At 47.1% G+C, this 14,516-nt stretch overlaps 7 protein-coding genes across 7 annotated transcripts; 3 read left to right on the top strand and 4 right to left on the bottom strand.

Annotated features, from left to right (window-relative positions):
• Positions 1–160: 160 nt before the first annotated feature.
• Positions 161–618, top strand: VTN77DRAFT_4200 (uncharacterized protein; the record flags this gene model as incomplete). The annotated part of the gene is made up of 3 exons (XM_069420234.1): positions 161–189; positions 312–331; positions 395–618. The coding sequence occupies 3 exons, from the start codon at positions 161–163 to the stop codon at positions 616–618; spliced, it is 273 nt and encodes a 90-aa protein (XP_069281871.1).
• Positions 619–2,539: 1,921 nt separating this feature from the next.
• VTN77DRAFT_4199 (uncharacterized protein) lies at positions 2,540–3,158 on the top strand (the record flags this gene model as incomplete). The annotated part of the gene is made up of 3 exons (XM_069420231.1): positions 2,540–2,698; positions 2,775–3,040; positions 3,137–3,158. The coding sequence occupies 3 exons, from the start codon at positions 2,540–2,542 to the stop codon at positions 3,156–3,158; spliced, it is 447 nt and encodes a 148-aa protein (XP_069281870.1).
• Positions 3,159–3,309: 151 nt separating this feature from the next.
• Positions 3,310–4,612, bottom strand: VTN77DRAFT_4198 (uncharacterized protein; the record flags this gene model as incomplete). The annotated part of the gene is made up of 4 exons (XM_069420230.1): positions 3,310–3,383; positions 3,435–4,358; positions 4,455–4,496; positions 4,558–4,612. 4 exons carry the CDS (start codon positions 4,610–4,612, stop codon positions 3,310–3,312), a joined length of 1,095 nt encoding a protein of 364 aa, XP_069281869.1.
• A 466-nt stretch (positions 4,613–5,078) lies between these two features.
• Positions 5,079–6,123, bottom strand: VTN77DRAFT_4197 (uncharacterized protein; the record flags this gene model as incomplete). The annotated part of the gene is made up of 3 exons (XM_069420229.1): positions 5,079–5,545; positions 5,610–5,852; positions 5,934–6,123. The coding sequence occupies 3 exons, from the start codon at positions 6,121–6,123 to the stop codon at positions 5,079–5,081; spliced, it is 900 nt and encodes a 299-aa protein (XP_069281868.1).
• A 430-nt stretch (positions 6,124–6,553) lies between these two features.
• On the bottom strand, positions 6,554–7,471 carry VTN77DRAFT_4196 (uncharacterized protein; the record flags this gene model as incomplete). Its single annotated transcript, XM_069420228.1, has 1 exon — positions 6,554–7,471. The coding sequence occupies one exon, from the start codon at positions 7,469–7,471 to the stop codon at positions 6,554–6,556; it is 918 nt and encodes a 305-aa protein (XP_069281867.1).
• Positions 7,472–8,895: 1,424 nt separating this feature from the next.
• VTN77DRAFT_4195 (uncharacterized protein) lies at positions 8,896–10,529 on the bottom strand (the record flags this gene model as incomplete). Its single annotated transcript, XM_069420227.1, has 3 exons — positions 8,896–9,298; positions 9,362–10,009; positions 10,072–10,529. 3 exons carry the CDS (start codon positions 10,527–10,529, stop codon positions 8,896–8,898), a joined length of 1,509 nt encoding a protein of 502 aa, XP_069281866.1.
• Positions 10,530–10,968: 439 nt separating this feature from the next.
• Positions 10,969–12,074, top strand: VTN77DRAFT_4194 (60S ribosomal protein uL10; the record flags this gene model as incomplete). The annotated part of the gene is made up of 4 exons (XM_069420226.1): positions 10,969–11,142; positions 11,195–11,264; positions 11,320–11,997; positions 12,052–12,074. 4 exons carry the CDS (start codon positions 10,969–10,971, stop codon positions 12,072–12,074), a joined length of 945 nt encoding a protein of 314 aa, XP_069281865.1.
• Positions 12,075–14,516: the final 2,442 nt, after the last annotated feature.

Below are 14,516 nucleotides of genomic sequence, written 5' to 3'. Positions count from 1 at the left end.
CGACTCGGCAGATTGCAAGCCGATTTCTATATGGCACACTCACAGTTGCTCCTCATAAGCCGTTCAGACAGGTATTATAAAAGGTCGCAGACCTCACCTCTCTTTAATTCCGTAATGGCTCATAATTCAAAGTTATTCGTTCTTAAACACGCTCATCACAATGTCACCTTGCAACGTTACCCTGACGATGTCAGTGGACCTTAACAAACTGGAAGTTTCAATTGTGCACTTGCAGAGACAGGTGGCTCAACAACTAGTTTGCCTCATGAATCTTGCTACAAAATTAAAAGCCAGACTCTCTATATCTGCAGTAGAAGCTCGATTTCCGAAGGTAGTTTACTAACCACCATATCTTCAAGATCGAACTGGAATTGCTGACAACTGGGAACTTCAGACAAGGATCGCAAAGCCGAAGCTCAGAGGTTCAACCAACAACATGTCCTGGATAATTGTCTTATTAAACCAGCTGCGAAAGAAGCTGTGTGTACTTTACTATTTGCTGAAAGTATTCCGAGCGTATCTCACAGCCCTACGATTGTCCTTAAGCAACAATGGGAGGCCATCAGGGAAAGCATGAAAGTGAATGGATCGGCTCAAAGCAACGATGAAGGGCTTTAGGATCTCTGGCTCAATGGATACAAGTGCACAATTTCGTTGCTGTTGTTCTGTTAGCGCCAATACATCATTTTGGGCAGGAAAATTGGGCAATGAAGGTCAGAGTTAATGTTATTAGAGAGATGTTTTGTACCTATTGACAGAATTGGACTTAAAAAAAATTTTTTAACATGATTAGAATAACAGGTACAGGATTAAAGGAAGAGGTATAAAAAACAACTTTAACAAACAAAAGCATAAATGATTATGCTACTCCTCATAATATTGTTAACTACATTCCTAATTTCTATTGGCAAAATGCTGCCTAGAGGTAGAGGGGCAAACTGTAGAAATGTAGATAAGGTTTAACAAAAAGAGTAATGGCAATATAACTGCTAGAGCAATAAAGGCAGAAAGAAAACCACCGTATTAGATCTATATATTGTGGGCTGAAAAAGCATGTTCTTCAAAATATATAACTCCTTTAAGAAGCTCATTATATACTGGATAAGGGCAATTAAAAGGCTCTGTGCCTATGAACCAGTAATGACAATCCTATAGATACTATTAGAGATGGTCATTATGCAAGAAGGAATACATCCTAGCAATATAAGGAAGTTAATAGTCCCCTAGGCAGAACAGATACTATATGCCCAGACATATAACGGGGAAGATATCTGCATTAACAATATTGATAGGTAAGAATATGGCATTAGGTCTTGACTGTGAAACTCTATGGTTCTGAGGAGCTTTATGTAGATTATATAGTACAACCTAGTCTGCAATAACTTAGAGTCAGCAACTATGGATTTTGATCTAATCCTCCTTACTCTTAGAAGGTCTGAAAAGATTCTAGGTAAAACATGTATACTTAAGGAATATGAACTGAACCTGCTCTCCATCATTGATTTTGAACTTTTTGCAGGTTAATAACCCTAGGAGCTGCTTTTTGATCAGGACTATATTAATATTTTTTTTTAAAAAAACTTTTCTCTCATTTAGTTATAAGCCTCTTGCTGAAGGGACTATCTTAGATTTTCAATGGTGATCCCTAGTTCAGAATATTGGCAGTAAAGATCAGTTCCTTATGCCTTTAGGATAGAACTATACTTCCTTTCTATAAGCTTAAAAAGGGATAGTTGCTAGTCACATTTCTTAACCAACTCTGGATCTTACTTGATTGCATCTAAAGGAGAATCAAATGCTCTCTTCCTGGACAGATCGTTGTCACGAAAAGAAGCCATTTCAGACAAGGAGCATTCACCGTATTTATGTAATTTGGAAGCCATTCTCGCAGATAGAGCAACAGAGAAGCAAAGCTGCCAGCTCTAAAATGGGGGGAAAAGCAAGGATCTATGGATGAACAGGCTGTAGGTGAACAAGCATAATTGCATTAGTGCAAAACATGGAGAGATATAGATGATGGACAAGATCGCGTATAGTTGCCAAAGTTATCATTGCCCAGTCCAAAAAGCAGTGAGGTCGAATTGTCACGTGAGGGGAAGTAACGCTGAAAGCAGTGTCGACTGACGCCGAAAAGAGCGTCAATTCCCCCGACTTACGGACTATAGAGGTACTGTTGACACAGATACCGTGACAAATGCTATTCAAGAGGAAGACCAATATCATTAAATTAATATATTAGCTATAATTTAGTACAGATGAACGCAGTATGACCAGCTATCCCCTTAGAAGGATTTTGTCCTGAAAGTTGGATACTGTGAGTTGACTCCACACCGGGGTTTGCTACCTGCCTAGATAAGAAATCAATCCACTGGGGAGGGTCGGGGTACTTCCGACGACTAAACTTTCATTTTTTTAATTATTATCAGTATCACTCCAACGACCTGTTTTATTTCCCTTAAAAATAACAATAATAATTTGAACTTGACATTATCTTTGGCTGAAACTTAGACAGCCAATTTCTGTGATTACTGTCCTGCAAATGGAGCAAGACCCGGGCTTTATTGCGGCGGTTGAAGAAGCGCGACAGGGTGCCGCGGAGGGAGGAGTGCCCATAGGAGCGTGCCTCGTGTCCAAGGATGGGAAGATCCTGGGTCGCGGACACAATATGCGTGTTCAGAAAGGGAGTGCCACGTTGCATGTCAGTCAATGCTTTCTTTTCCCCGTTTTCTGTGACGTTACTGTGTAGCTAAATCATGGTATCATAAATATTCCAGGCAGAAATGTCCGCTCTGGAAAATTCTGGCCGCCTTCCAGCTTCTGCCTACGAGGGCGCAACAATGTACACTACCCTGTCGCCCTGTGACATGTGCACTGGCGCCTGCCTTCTCTACAAAGTGAAGCGGGTCGTCATTGGGGAGAACAAGAACTTTGTCGGCGGCGAACAGTACCTCCGGGACCGAGGGATCGAAGTGGTGGTCTTGGAGAATGAGGAGTGCAAGCAGATGATGGAGAAATTCATTCGCGAGAAGCCGGATCTATGGTACGCAATTCTTGATTCCCCAATCGTGTTTCTTTTTTCCTTTTCTTCTTTTTTCTGTCTATGCCATATCGCTGAACGACTTCATCACTATCATAGGAATGAGGATATCGCCGTTTAGACTTCCTTTCGTCACGTAAAACACGAGCAACGACCTTTCTTTTAGATGCGCAGGTGTTTTATATCCCGAAAAAGAGAAAATAAAATCTCGATAGACTTCAAAATCAAAGCGCACTGGTTCGCTTATGTACCCACGGATTAGTTTCCGCCGATCATGAACGGGTCAGCCGATGAATTTCTTCGAAAAAGAACTTGAGATCGTCTGGATTGACGAACGGAGTGATGCCTATAAATTGTTAGTGTCTACAGTCCAGTGAATACGATTGCGTCTCCATACCATGGCCCAAGTTGGCAATCCATCCTTTCTTGCCTCCTCCAAATCCTTTCACCATATTCTCCACAGCAGCTGTAATAGCAGCCCTGTCGCCGTATAAAACACCGGGATCAGCATTACCCTGAAGCGTTACCCGTCCCCTGGCGATCTTCACTGCCTCGGCCGGATCATGCAACCAATCGAGTCCCACCACATTGTATCCAGAATCGCACAGATCGTCCAGCGCATACCAAGCCCCCTTTGCAAATACGGTCATTGGTACCGGCTCCAAATTCATCTCTTTCAACCGTTTCGGCAGGTGTTTGGAGATGTATCGCAGATACGGTAGTGAAAATTCCTTGAAGGATGCAGGGGATAGTTCCCCTGCCCATGAGTCGAAGACCTGAACCAGCTGCGCGCCTGCAGCGACTTGAAGCGCAAGGTATTCGACGCAGATCTCTGCGATCTTCTGTAGTAACGCCTTGCTTTCGTTCGGGTATTTGTAGATCCACTTCTTCGACTGAATAAACATCTTGCTGCCACCGCCTTCGACCATGTAGCAGAGCAGGGTCCAGGGCGCACCGCAGAAGCCGATCAGGGGCACTCGTCCCTTCAGCTTATATCGGGTAAGTGTGATGGCCTTGTAGACGTAGTCCAGCTCTTGCTTCACATCCACATGCTTGTTCATCACTTTCGCGTATTGGCCGTCATCAGGGGACTTCAATGGCTCCGGAAAAGAAGGGCCCTTCTTTTCGACCATCTCCACTGTCATCCCCATCGCCTGTGGTATGACGAGGATGTCGGAGAAGATGATGGCGGCATCGATGAGACCGGCATACCGCTCAACGGGCTGAATCGTAAGGGTGGATGCGATTTCCGGCGAGCGACAGCATTCGAAGAAGTCACGGTCACCTTTGGCCTCGTGGTACTCGGGTAAATATCGCCCAGCTAGATGATAACAAAAAAAATCAGGTATTTAATTTAATCAATGACGTCCCAAACAATCCATTGGAGGGAAAGCAAAGGAGCAGACACGGGGCTAACCTTGTCTCATAACCCATATCGGAGGACGCTCGACAGGTTCGCCTGCAGGCGGATCAGTCAGATGTCTCCCAGCCAATCAGTGGTCTGAGAAAGCAGTACACACCCCGCGCAGCTCGAAGGAGAAGGTCATTCTTTAGGGGCTCGAATTGTTCTTGCATTTTGACCGGTATGCGAGGAGACTTCTAGCAAGGACCGCGCGGGGAGATCTGGCGGACTTTTGTCCCGTCCGAGATAAGATTGGCCGCAGTGCCAAGTGTTGAACGCTTGCCTCGGTAGGTAACCTCAGTGGGGACCTAACTTTGTGTCATTGGTGTCCGTTCCAGCATGCACAGCCCTAATCGCGCTAGCGCTTATAGAAAGAACACTTGTTACCTTATTAAGAAGAGGGTCAATAAGCAATCTATGCTACTATCCTGGCCGTAAGGCCTATTACTTATCTTTAACTCTCTATACTATCTAAGATATAGATATTGCCACGGTAGTAACTAGGAGTCACCAAAATAACTATATGTATTTATACACTGGCTTTCCCAAGTGTATCGCAGGTCTATCAGTTCACAGTGATGCAAAGCCTCCTGCACGGTACAAAAGCAGAGAAGGGAGGGGGGATGTTGCCATTGACAGTCAAGGCTCCGACGGTACCTTCAAATAGTCAGAATTCCTTTCCTCTCCTTGACCGAGGAGAAGGATATCGTTGCTATTTCTCTTGTTGTACAATCTAGTTATCTCATTCGGGTGCACCAAGTTGAACAGCACCATGACGAGTAACATCAGTGTGGCATCAAAGACGTATAGGAACGCCTCATGTTTTAGCAAATACCCGTCATTTCCCATCAAGTATTCAACGACGCGGAATATCGAACGGACCATGATGAGCGCGGAGCCTGTGTAAAGAGCGTTGAGATGGAGTTTCCATGGTAGTTCGTGAAGGGCCGGCAGGCCTCCACGGTGCTTGACCAACCGGGCGTGGAAGGTGACTCCGACGACAATGAAAAAACCGAAGAAGATGAGCTGGACGAATAGGCCAACTGTTATAATTGTCTCGCCGGCGTTGAGAGCAGATAACGTTCCTATGGCTTGGATGCCTCCGCCTACGTTTGTCGTTAATGACCTCGATTGTCTCGCAAAAAGGTAGCGGGCTTGATGGCTACCAACCTGCACACTGCAGACCAAAGGAGAGCACGTCACCGCAAACAAACACCTTTGTCAACCATTTAAGGGGGATCAGAGCATATTGCTCTCCGTCAACGAGGAGGATGATTCGCCCGAGGACGATGTATATTGATGCAGAAAATAGAGCAGGAGCGACGAGTAGCAGGAGCGATTGCATGATGTAAGGCCCCAGAGCCCAAAGGTCTTCTGCTGATCGCATTCGACCAATGTAGCCCACTATCTCGACTGATATTCGGTGCTGTCAGCTCCGCCGTTGGAAACATATTCCAGAAGGTTGCGAAAAGAATGCCAATGGGTGACACATACAGATACCGCCTATGAACAGAGGAATGAAATACCACGTTTTGTGCTTGAGAAGCTGAAAACAGTGTAGAATGGTCGTCAAGGCGAAAGCCACGATGAAAACTGCGGCACCGACTTTGGTGGGAACATATCGATATGGTACCCAGACATTTGGATCATCGAGAGACGGGTGGTAATCCGAATTTCCAGACATGGCTCAAATGCGTAGAAAAGTTTCCAGCAGGATTGCCGTTTGTTTTCACTTGTTCATTGATCGATTGAAGAGGGCAGACAAAGCATACATATCCAAGCTGGTGACATGAAACTTATATATTTGTATCTCCAGTGGCAGCAGCCGTAGGATCCTTCTTATCTGTGCGTGACGCATCAGCACTGGCATTTTCATGGCCAGAGACAGTTTTCATGCTTCGAATGGACCGCGAGTAGCAGAGGATATACCATAGAACGTACGTAAATTGTCTAAGCCAGTCAGAATGACGCTTGCAAAGCCCACCTGGAGACCCGCGTGGGGCTTTGGCGTAAGGCTGCCGTATTCATCCCGTATCCGCCGTATTCGTCCCGGGACAAACAACCTTGATCAATGGACAGCTGTCGTATCCACCGTATTCAGGAACATGGACCTTTCAGTTCTGACTTCGACCAATGGCCACTTGCAGAAAATTCACCCATTTGCTGTGCCCTACCCATTGCGTTGCGGCCAGGTTAACCACTCTTGGTANCTCTGGCGCCAGAGATGATCGAACAGCATCAAGGATTCGTTTATCCCAATCCATCGTCCACCAGGTGTTTCCACAAGAGCGAAACAAGACCGCAAAGTGAGCTAAGATGACTAAGGCAACAGGGTCTTTCTCAGAGAGCAAGTTCAGGAACTGATCTGAGAGTGTCGCAGGCCATCCTATCGCTAATGCTATTGGAGATTGTCCTGAGCCGCGTCCCCGAACTTCCAGGAACGTAAGATGAAGTTCTTCGACCGCTTGCAAATAGGCTGGCTTAGCCGCACTCCTAGCCTCGTCTCTCACTTGGTCTATTAGATCCTTCAAGCGGAGCACCTCATTGAACTCGCCTGTGGTATACTCGCGACGCATCCCGGCGTATATCAGAGGAGCGACTTCAGTAGTCATGATCCGCATCCAGTTCGGTTCCAAAACAACCTTTACGCCCTTGACAAGGCGCATCCAATTGCAGGAAGCAGCAATCGGATCTGTTGGTTCCTGCACCTGTGCCTCCCCAAGGTTGTGCACCGCCAGCATACACGCAGTCGCAAACATAGGAGCGCAGGTAGCGGGATCGGGCTTACCTAGGAGAGCACGGAAGTCGCCAAGGGTGGAATTAATGTGGGCTGTAGATTGGACAAGAAGATTGGCCCTTCCGGCAGGATATACAGTTGCTTTATGAATGGCCGACACAGCCAAGATGCTATGAAGGAGGTAATGATGTCGAAAGCCAAGTTCGACTAATGTGGTCTGCCAGAGATATCTCTGGGAGCTGTCTTCGGAGAATGTAATAGAGGTGTTCAAAGTCCAGTGGTGTATTAGGCTCATGTCATTGACTGCGAGATCAGCCGGCGGAGAGGAAATACACTGATGGGATCCGGTTGGCTCAATAATACTGCTCGCCGGAGTTGGAACTGAGGGGACAGCTGGAGGAGTCTGAGAAACTCCATTGGCGGAGGTCGGCCAGGAGCATTCGATTCCCAGTCTTGTGCAATTCGCGCATCGAGGCTTTGTTTCACAACACTGGAAAGGTAGAACAGGTATTAGATTACCGCCTGTTAAAAAGACGAAGGACGGTTGAGGCTTACTTTCACATGCCTCCTTTTGCACTCAAAGCAGCCGTTCCTGGACTTATTATGAGACTTCCTCTTCTTCATTGCTTGATACGAATGGGCAGAAGAATGAAAATCACAGGAAGAGGAAGGGGATACGGGGTGCGGCCGTATATTACGATGGCGCCTTGTTTTAAGGGTATCTTGCTGACGAGGTCTGTATGTGGCTGAGTTGGCAGTCCGCCAATCACGATGAGTATCAACCGGGCAATTATGAGGGACTGATATAGATGTTCTGGCTCCAGTTTTTGTGGCACTGATTCGAATTCGAAATGGGCATGAGTCATTACGGCAGATAACAACGAGTCGGTGCTTTTGACTGGACCGTACTTTATATGATAGCCCTCTTGCAACAGTATACCGGATCAATGCGTCTCTGGCATGGTCAAGGCTCTCAAAGCAAGACCCAATGATATAGGGATCAGGCAGGTTCGCAGGCAAAAGAGGAGGCGGTGGTGGTGGACTGGATCGCGGAGCTGTCATGACGCGCCTGTATAGGTCAGTTTGTTGCCAACAGAAGCAGCCGATGAGTCGGTTTCTTACGAAAAGGAGTAGTAGGCCAAGAAGCAGGCGATTAGAGACTTATATACGCCTTCTGGATGGTAGGGGGCAGATAGATTCGATAGTAGGAGGCAGTTGGGTTCGGTGGTAGAATGCGGGTGAGGTAGGCGAGTTTTTGGGTTATGGACCCCACGTGACACACAAATATACGGAGTACCTAATGATAGCTTCATGATTTTCTAATTGGGACGCTATCGGTAAGGTTTAGAGCTTTCTAGATCAATGACCTTTTTTGGGACTCTTCGCGCATACCCCCCTTTTTACCACCTGATACAAAATAGGTAGAGAAGCGAAATTATCGGTTAATAGAGTCGGGGTCCATCCGAGGAATTAGGCGGACACGAAATGGTTTAGAGTAAGGCTAGAGGTACTCAGTCTAAATTGCTGTCCATGGATATAGATAGCTTCATAGAGGACGCGTCCATTTGGCCTTATAATTAAGGCTAATAATGCCTCAATTGCGTGTACCAGTAAGCCAGATAGGCCCCTGGCGCAGCCCCACTAAGGGAGCTGTATCGGGTAAAACAAGAAGCATACAGAGTTTACATGCTGGTGAATCTCATGGTTTCTTCATTCTCTCTAATCATCGCCCTGCCCTCTTTTCCTAAGATTCCCGATGTTATATAGCGACTCACTTAGCATCTTCTGCTCCTTGGCCCTTGAAGTCTCATCCTCTGACTTCAAAATATCTTCCGTCCCGTGGCGATTGATATTGTCAACAATCGGTGTGATGGCTGGCTCGTATGCTATATTTTCCTCTTGAAACTTAATCCTAAATGCTTGAACGAGGATCTGCAGTTCAGTTGTGTTGTCTTTCCAGGCTTTTGTTGACCCAGATTCGTGCACGCCATCGACAGAGATGACTATCGTGTCGCTGTTTCCAGCATGTGTCACGTCAAGGACATTCCCAGGTAGTTGTAGGGACTGCTGACGTCTCATTTCACCGTTGGGCTGCAGAAGAAAGCCAAGAAGCTCGCAAGATCTGTCACCAAGAGTTAGTCCCTGAGTCTCAACCGGGTAGTCGTGTTTTCTGTAGAGTAATTACCCTTCAAGAGCGACAAAAACCATGTCTAGTCTGGCCTCGAGAGGAATTGCCCATATGCCTCGGACAGCGAGTTCTTCCTTCGGCGAACTCTCGCTCAATGAGACCTTCTGTAAAACTTGACCTGCTCTCCAGTCCCAAACCAGCAGATGGTCGTCTCCTCCACCGGATATCAAAAGCTCTGGAAATGATTGCGGAATACATATCCTGCTGATGAATGACGAGTGGCCTAAACAGTAATTCTCAATAATATGTGTCTGAGGTGGCCCGCGAGACACTCGGATATGCTCGTCACGATCTGCGGTGAGAATATAATCCCGAGACGAGACGGACACAAACGCCAAATCCGTAAGCATTGATACATGCCCCAGTAACAGGTTTCGTTCAAAGGTGGGCACAGTTTTCTCTTCTGATTTCTGCTGGGAATTTTGTTGTCGAAGCTGTTGTTCTAAAGCCTCCAGGTTGCGCTTGGTATGGACAGTGAGAGTTGTCGCCGACGGCTGGAAAGGCTTTGGCTTGGAGCTTTTGCGAACCTTTGGCTTGTCGCTGGGTATCAGCGGCAGAGCATAGACGTCTCCGAATTTGTCTCCACAGAGAATCGTATTCCCGTCAGGCGTTAGAGTAACAGCACTTGGCCGCTTTGGCATACACCTACTTCTTATCAGCATTCTCTTTTCTGACTGATTTGTTGAAATGAGGCAACAGAGACTCACCTCTCGCTCAGTTGAACGAGGGAACCATCTGGGCCAATTTCAAAAACCCGGAGGCATTTGTCCTCTCCGGTAACTGCAATTATATGGCGCCCAGTTGGAGAAGCGACCACTATGGGGATAGTGGACCAGGATGCAGAGGGCTTGCCAGAATGCGTATGCTCCTTGTCATCGGGGTTGGAGTCTGCATGGCCATTTGACTGATCTGCAGACGGCGAAATCCTCCTTTTCTTCTCTGGAGGTTCGCAGCTATCGGCATCTCCACGCTCCTCAGCTGCGGTTGACTGTGCTCCGTTGCTCGACTGATTTCCCCGTGGCCAGATGAAAAGCCTACGCCCGTCCTCCGCAGAGAAAGAGTATAGTTTTGGGCCCGCGGACGCAACGAAGAATTTTTGAGAACTCGGCGCCGGTCCCTTGAGATACTGGATGCATTGAAATGGGTACTGGAATTTGGCAGCCATCGTGGCGCCACTCAACTTTCTTCTACTGAGGACGAATGTGTCGAAGCTATCTAAGCCACGGGGTCGAAGAAGTCAGAAGAACGGATGCAGACGCTGCGCAAGAAGAGAAAGCCTTTGTTGGATCCTTTCCATTGGCACGACAATAGTATAATAGAACCGAGTTCACCTGAATAATACTTTTTTGCGCACTTGGTAGCTCTGCCGTTCGGCTTGGAACCTTTTTCCCGCTTGGCGGGTTCGCCTTCGATGGAGTGACACGTGATTGGCCGCGACAATCCCCAAGTCGGGCTAGTTAGGCGAAGCCACAAGAGAATTTCCTAAATCGCACACGTCGAGAATTCATTCATCTTCAACGACCAACGTTCACCATCTCGACACCGCCAAGTTTTATCATTCATACCCTTGCCCTTAAATATCCTATCTTCAGCTATAAGGAGACATGGGGGGCAAGTCCGCAACCAAGGCCGCTTATTTCGATAAGCTCAAGAGCCTTCTCGACGAGTACAAGACGATTTTCATCGTCTCCGTCGACAATGTCAGCTCTCAGCAGATGCACGAGATTCGTCTGAGTCTCCGTGGGGAGGGTGTCGTCCTCATGGGCAAGAACACCATGGTATGTGTTGCTGACTTCCTCTGAAATCCCAATTACTGACCAAGAATTCCAGGTTCGCCGTGCTCTGAAGGGCTTCATCTCTGAACACCCGGAGTACGAGCGTCTGTTGCCTCATGTCAAGGGTCAGTTTTCGTCCATTGATGCCGATTTTCTGAGCAGGGCGCTGATTTGTTGCAGGCAACGTTGGCTTCATCTTCACCAACGGTGACCTCAAGTCCGTTCGTACCAAGATCCTTTCCAACCGTATCGCTGCCCCGGCTCGTGCTGGTGCCATTGCGCCGTGCGATGTCTACGTCCCTGCCGGTAACACTGGTATGGAACCCGGAAAGACCTCTTTCTTCCAGGCTCTCGGTATCCCCACCAAGATTGCTCGTGGTACCATTGAAATTACCACGGACCTGAAGCTGGTCGAAGCTGGCGCCAAGGTCGGTGCTTCCGAGGCCACTCTCCTCAACATGCTCAACATCTCTCCCTTCACCTACGGTATGGGCATCACCCAGGTCTACGATGATGGCCAGACGTTCGGACCGGAGATTCTGGACATTGAGGAGGACCAGCTCCTTGATGCCTTGAAATCCGCCATCAAGACGATCACTACCATCTCTCTGGCAGCAAACTACCCGACGCTGCCATCGGTGGTGCACTCGATTGTCAACACCTACAAGAAGGTCTTGGCTGTTGCAGTTCAGACTGAGTACAGCTGGCCCGAGATTGAGCAGCTCAAAGACCGGATCAACAACCCCGACGCCTACGCGGTTGCTGCTCCTGCGGCTGCTGCTGCTCCGGCTGCTGCGGAGGAAGCGGCGCCCAAGAAGGAGGAGGAAAAAGAGGAGGAAGAAGAGAGCGGTGACGAGGGTGAGTAAGCTGTAGTCAAGCACATGAATGACAGGCTAATAACATTCATCACAGGATTCGGTGGTCTCTTCGACTAAGCTGGCTCAATTCTGTTACGGGATACGAATGCGATGTACTAGATGTAATTTCTATGGCCCATTACGTTACTCGTGATAGAGTTGAGAATTGGAAAAGTTCTTCGACAGTTATCGCCTTGATTAGATTAAATCTGGTGTAAACCCAGCTTCTCGATCTTCCTCGACTTGACTAGGTAAGGATTTCCCGGATTTTCCCCCAAAGCATAACAAAGCACATGAGAAGCATTTCCCGCCTTCACCATTTCAGTTCCTCATTTTCTTTCGTCCCCGGGCGGATGATTAAAATTTTTTAACCCCAAGCTTTTCCTCCAGGAAAAGCAATGAAGATCAAAAAAATGCAACAACAAACACTCTAATTTTTTGATGACGCCCACGAACACTTGCTGGCATATTGTCTTATCTGCTGATCTTTTGGTGATGATGATTGCTGACGTTTCATGACGATTAGGGCATGAATACTGTAGACTAGTTCTGGACTATTGATGCATCCGTGCCATGCCATACTATGCCTTGCCCTACCTATGCCAATATCTTTAAGAGACCTGTCTTGTCTGCTCACCAGTGGTCATTTACGTCCCTCGTTCTATTGATTTCTACTGTAGTAAGCTAGGCAAGGTAAGTAATTGTCTAGCTGGCAACTAGCAAGTAATACCCCCCAAAATCTTTACCTATACCCATTTCATTGTTGTGCAATGGGCGGATGATTAGAATTTTTTAACCCCAAGCTTTTTTCCTCCTGTCTTATTTGGCTGCTGGCACAGGGGAAAAAAACAATGAAGATAAACAAAATGCAACAACGATACTCTAATTCCCCAATGACGCCCATAGACACTTTCCTTTCCTGGCACATTTCGTTGATCTATCTATCTGTCAGTCAGTCATTTGGTGGTGGTGATGAATGATGGTGATTGCTAACATTTCATGGCCATTAGGGCATGAACATGTAGGCTGTAGCTTTGCTATTGATACTCTGTACATCCATGCCATACCGGACTATACCTCGCCCTACCTACCTAGGTACCTACCTACCTACCTATGCCAATATCCTTAAGTAAGAGACCTACCTCGCCTGGTGATTTACGTTCGATCGTGCTATTGATTTCTGCTATAGTAAGCTAGCTAGCTAGCTGCTGAGGTAAGGAGGTAAGTAAGTAATTGTGTAGATTAGATGAGACTGAACTGGCAAGCAATACGTTATACGTTCGAACCAGTCCTGGTTCTGTTTAGTAGTGAAGTAGTGGAGCAAAGCAAGTAGCCTTAGACTAAGACTTAAGAATGAAAAGAAGTCTTTTTATTTTATTTATTTATCTATCCATCCACTTACTCAGTTCAATAATTTTACCTGTACTGTACATTTTACATGTACATACATTACAATGTGAATCACATATTTCAACTTATGATATATTATTTCTTTGTCATCTGCTCCTATCGTAACGCTCACGTTGTCGAGAGCTTCCTTTTTTTTTTTAATTTTATGTCCCTATTTTCTCTTTTCTTTTCTTCTTCCTGTCATGATCATGATCGGAATCGATCATCTTTAAGTAAGTCAGGTCTTCCTTTCGAGAAGAAAAAAAATTCAGAAAACTGTGATCAGAAACTGTGATTTACCTTGCTTTGCTTGTCTATATTCAATCGGATATCCCGTATTTATTTTTTTTATTTATTCGAACCGAATATATCATATCATATGTACTGTCCCTAACCTATCTACCCACCTATCTATGTACTGTACCTAACTAACTACCTACCTACCATCCTCCCCCCCACGACCAAACCTCCCCCCAAACCCGCCCAGGTCTCGCCGGAAGAATTTCCCCAGGTTCTTCAGGTTCTCATTCAGATTTGTTCCCGTCGTGGTGATGATTTCATCCGTCGCACGCTGTCCCTGCGAGGATATTGATAATAGGGATGGGGAGGTCGAGCCCGGTGGGCTTCCTGCTCCTCCTCCACTGGCGGGGTTCTGATTTCCGAGCCGGTCGACGCCGTCTTTCGCCGCGGAGATGATGGCATCGAAGCGTCCTGGCAGATTCGAGGAAGCGGCTGACGTGCCGAGATTGCTTAGTCCCAGACCCTGGGATACGGAGGAGCCGGCTGTTCCCGAAGAGGAGGATAGCGAGGTTTGCAACACTGCAAAGAGCGGATTGCTCGACTGGAGATTTGGCGCGTGGCGGTCCGACGCGCGGTGCAGTTGGAACAACTCCACGAGCTGGCTCTGTTCCTGCTTGTTCCGGATTCCCTTGAGTTCGAGGATGCGACGGAAGTTGGCCTCGCTGCGGTCCGCGATGTGGATGAGATAGGCTTGGATCAGGGCTTCTGGTGGCGATGGTCGGACTTGTATTGTTTTAAGAAGGGTATCGATTTTGGTAAAGCTGGCATTCACCCGCTTCACGAATCCGGCGGGTGTCGGCGCTGGTAACAGTGATGTTAACCCAGTCTTGA

Source organism: Rasamsonia byssochlamydoides (assembly GCF_041956645.1).
Source record: "Rasamsonia byssochlamydoides strain NRRL 3658 unplaced genomic scaffold VTN77scaffold_3, whole genome shotgun sequence".
Taxonomy (NCBI): Eukaryota; Fungi; Ascomycota; class Eurotiomycetes; order Eurotiales; family Trichocomaceae; genus Rasamsonia; species Rasamsonia byssochlamydoides.
The sequence above is the reverse complement of the archived record's forward strand: the minus strand, read 5'-3'. Positions and strand labels throughout refer to the sequence as shown.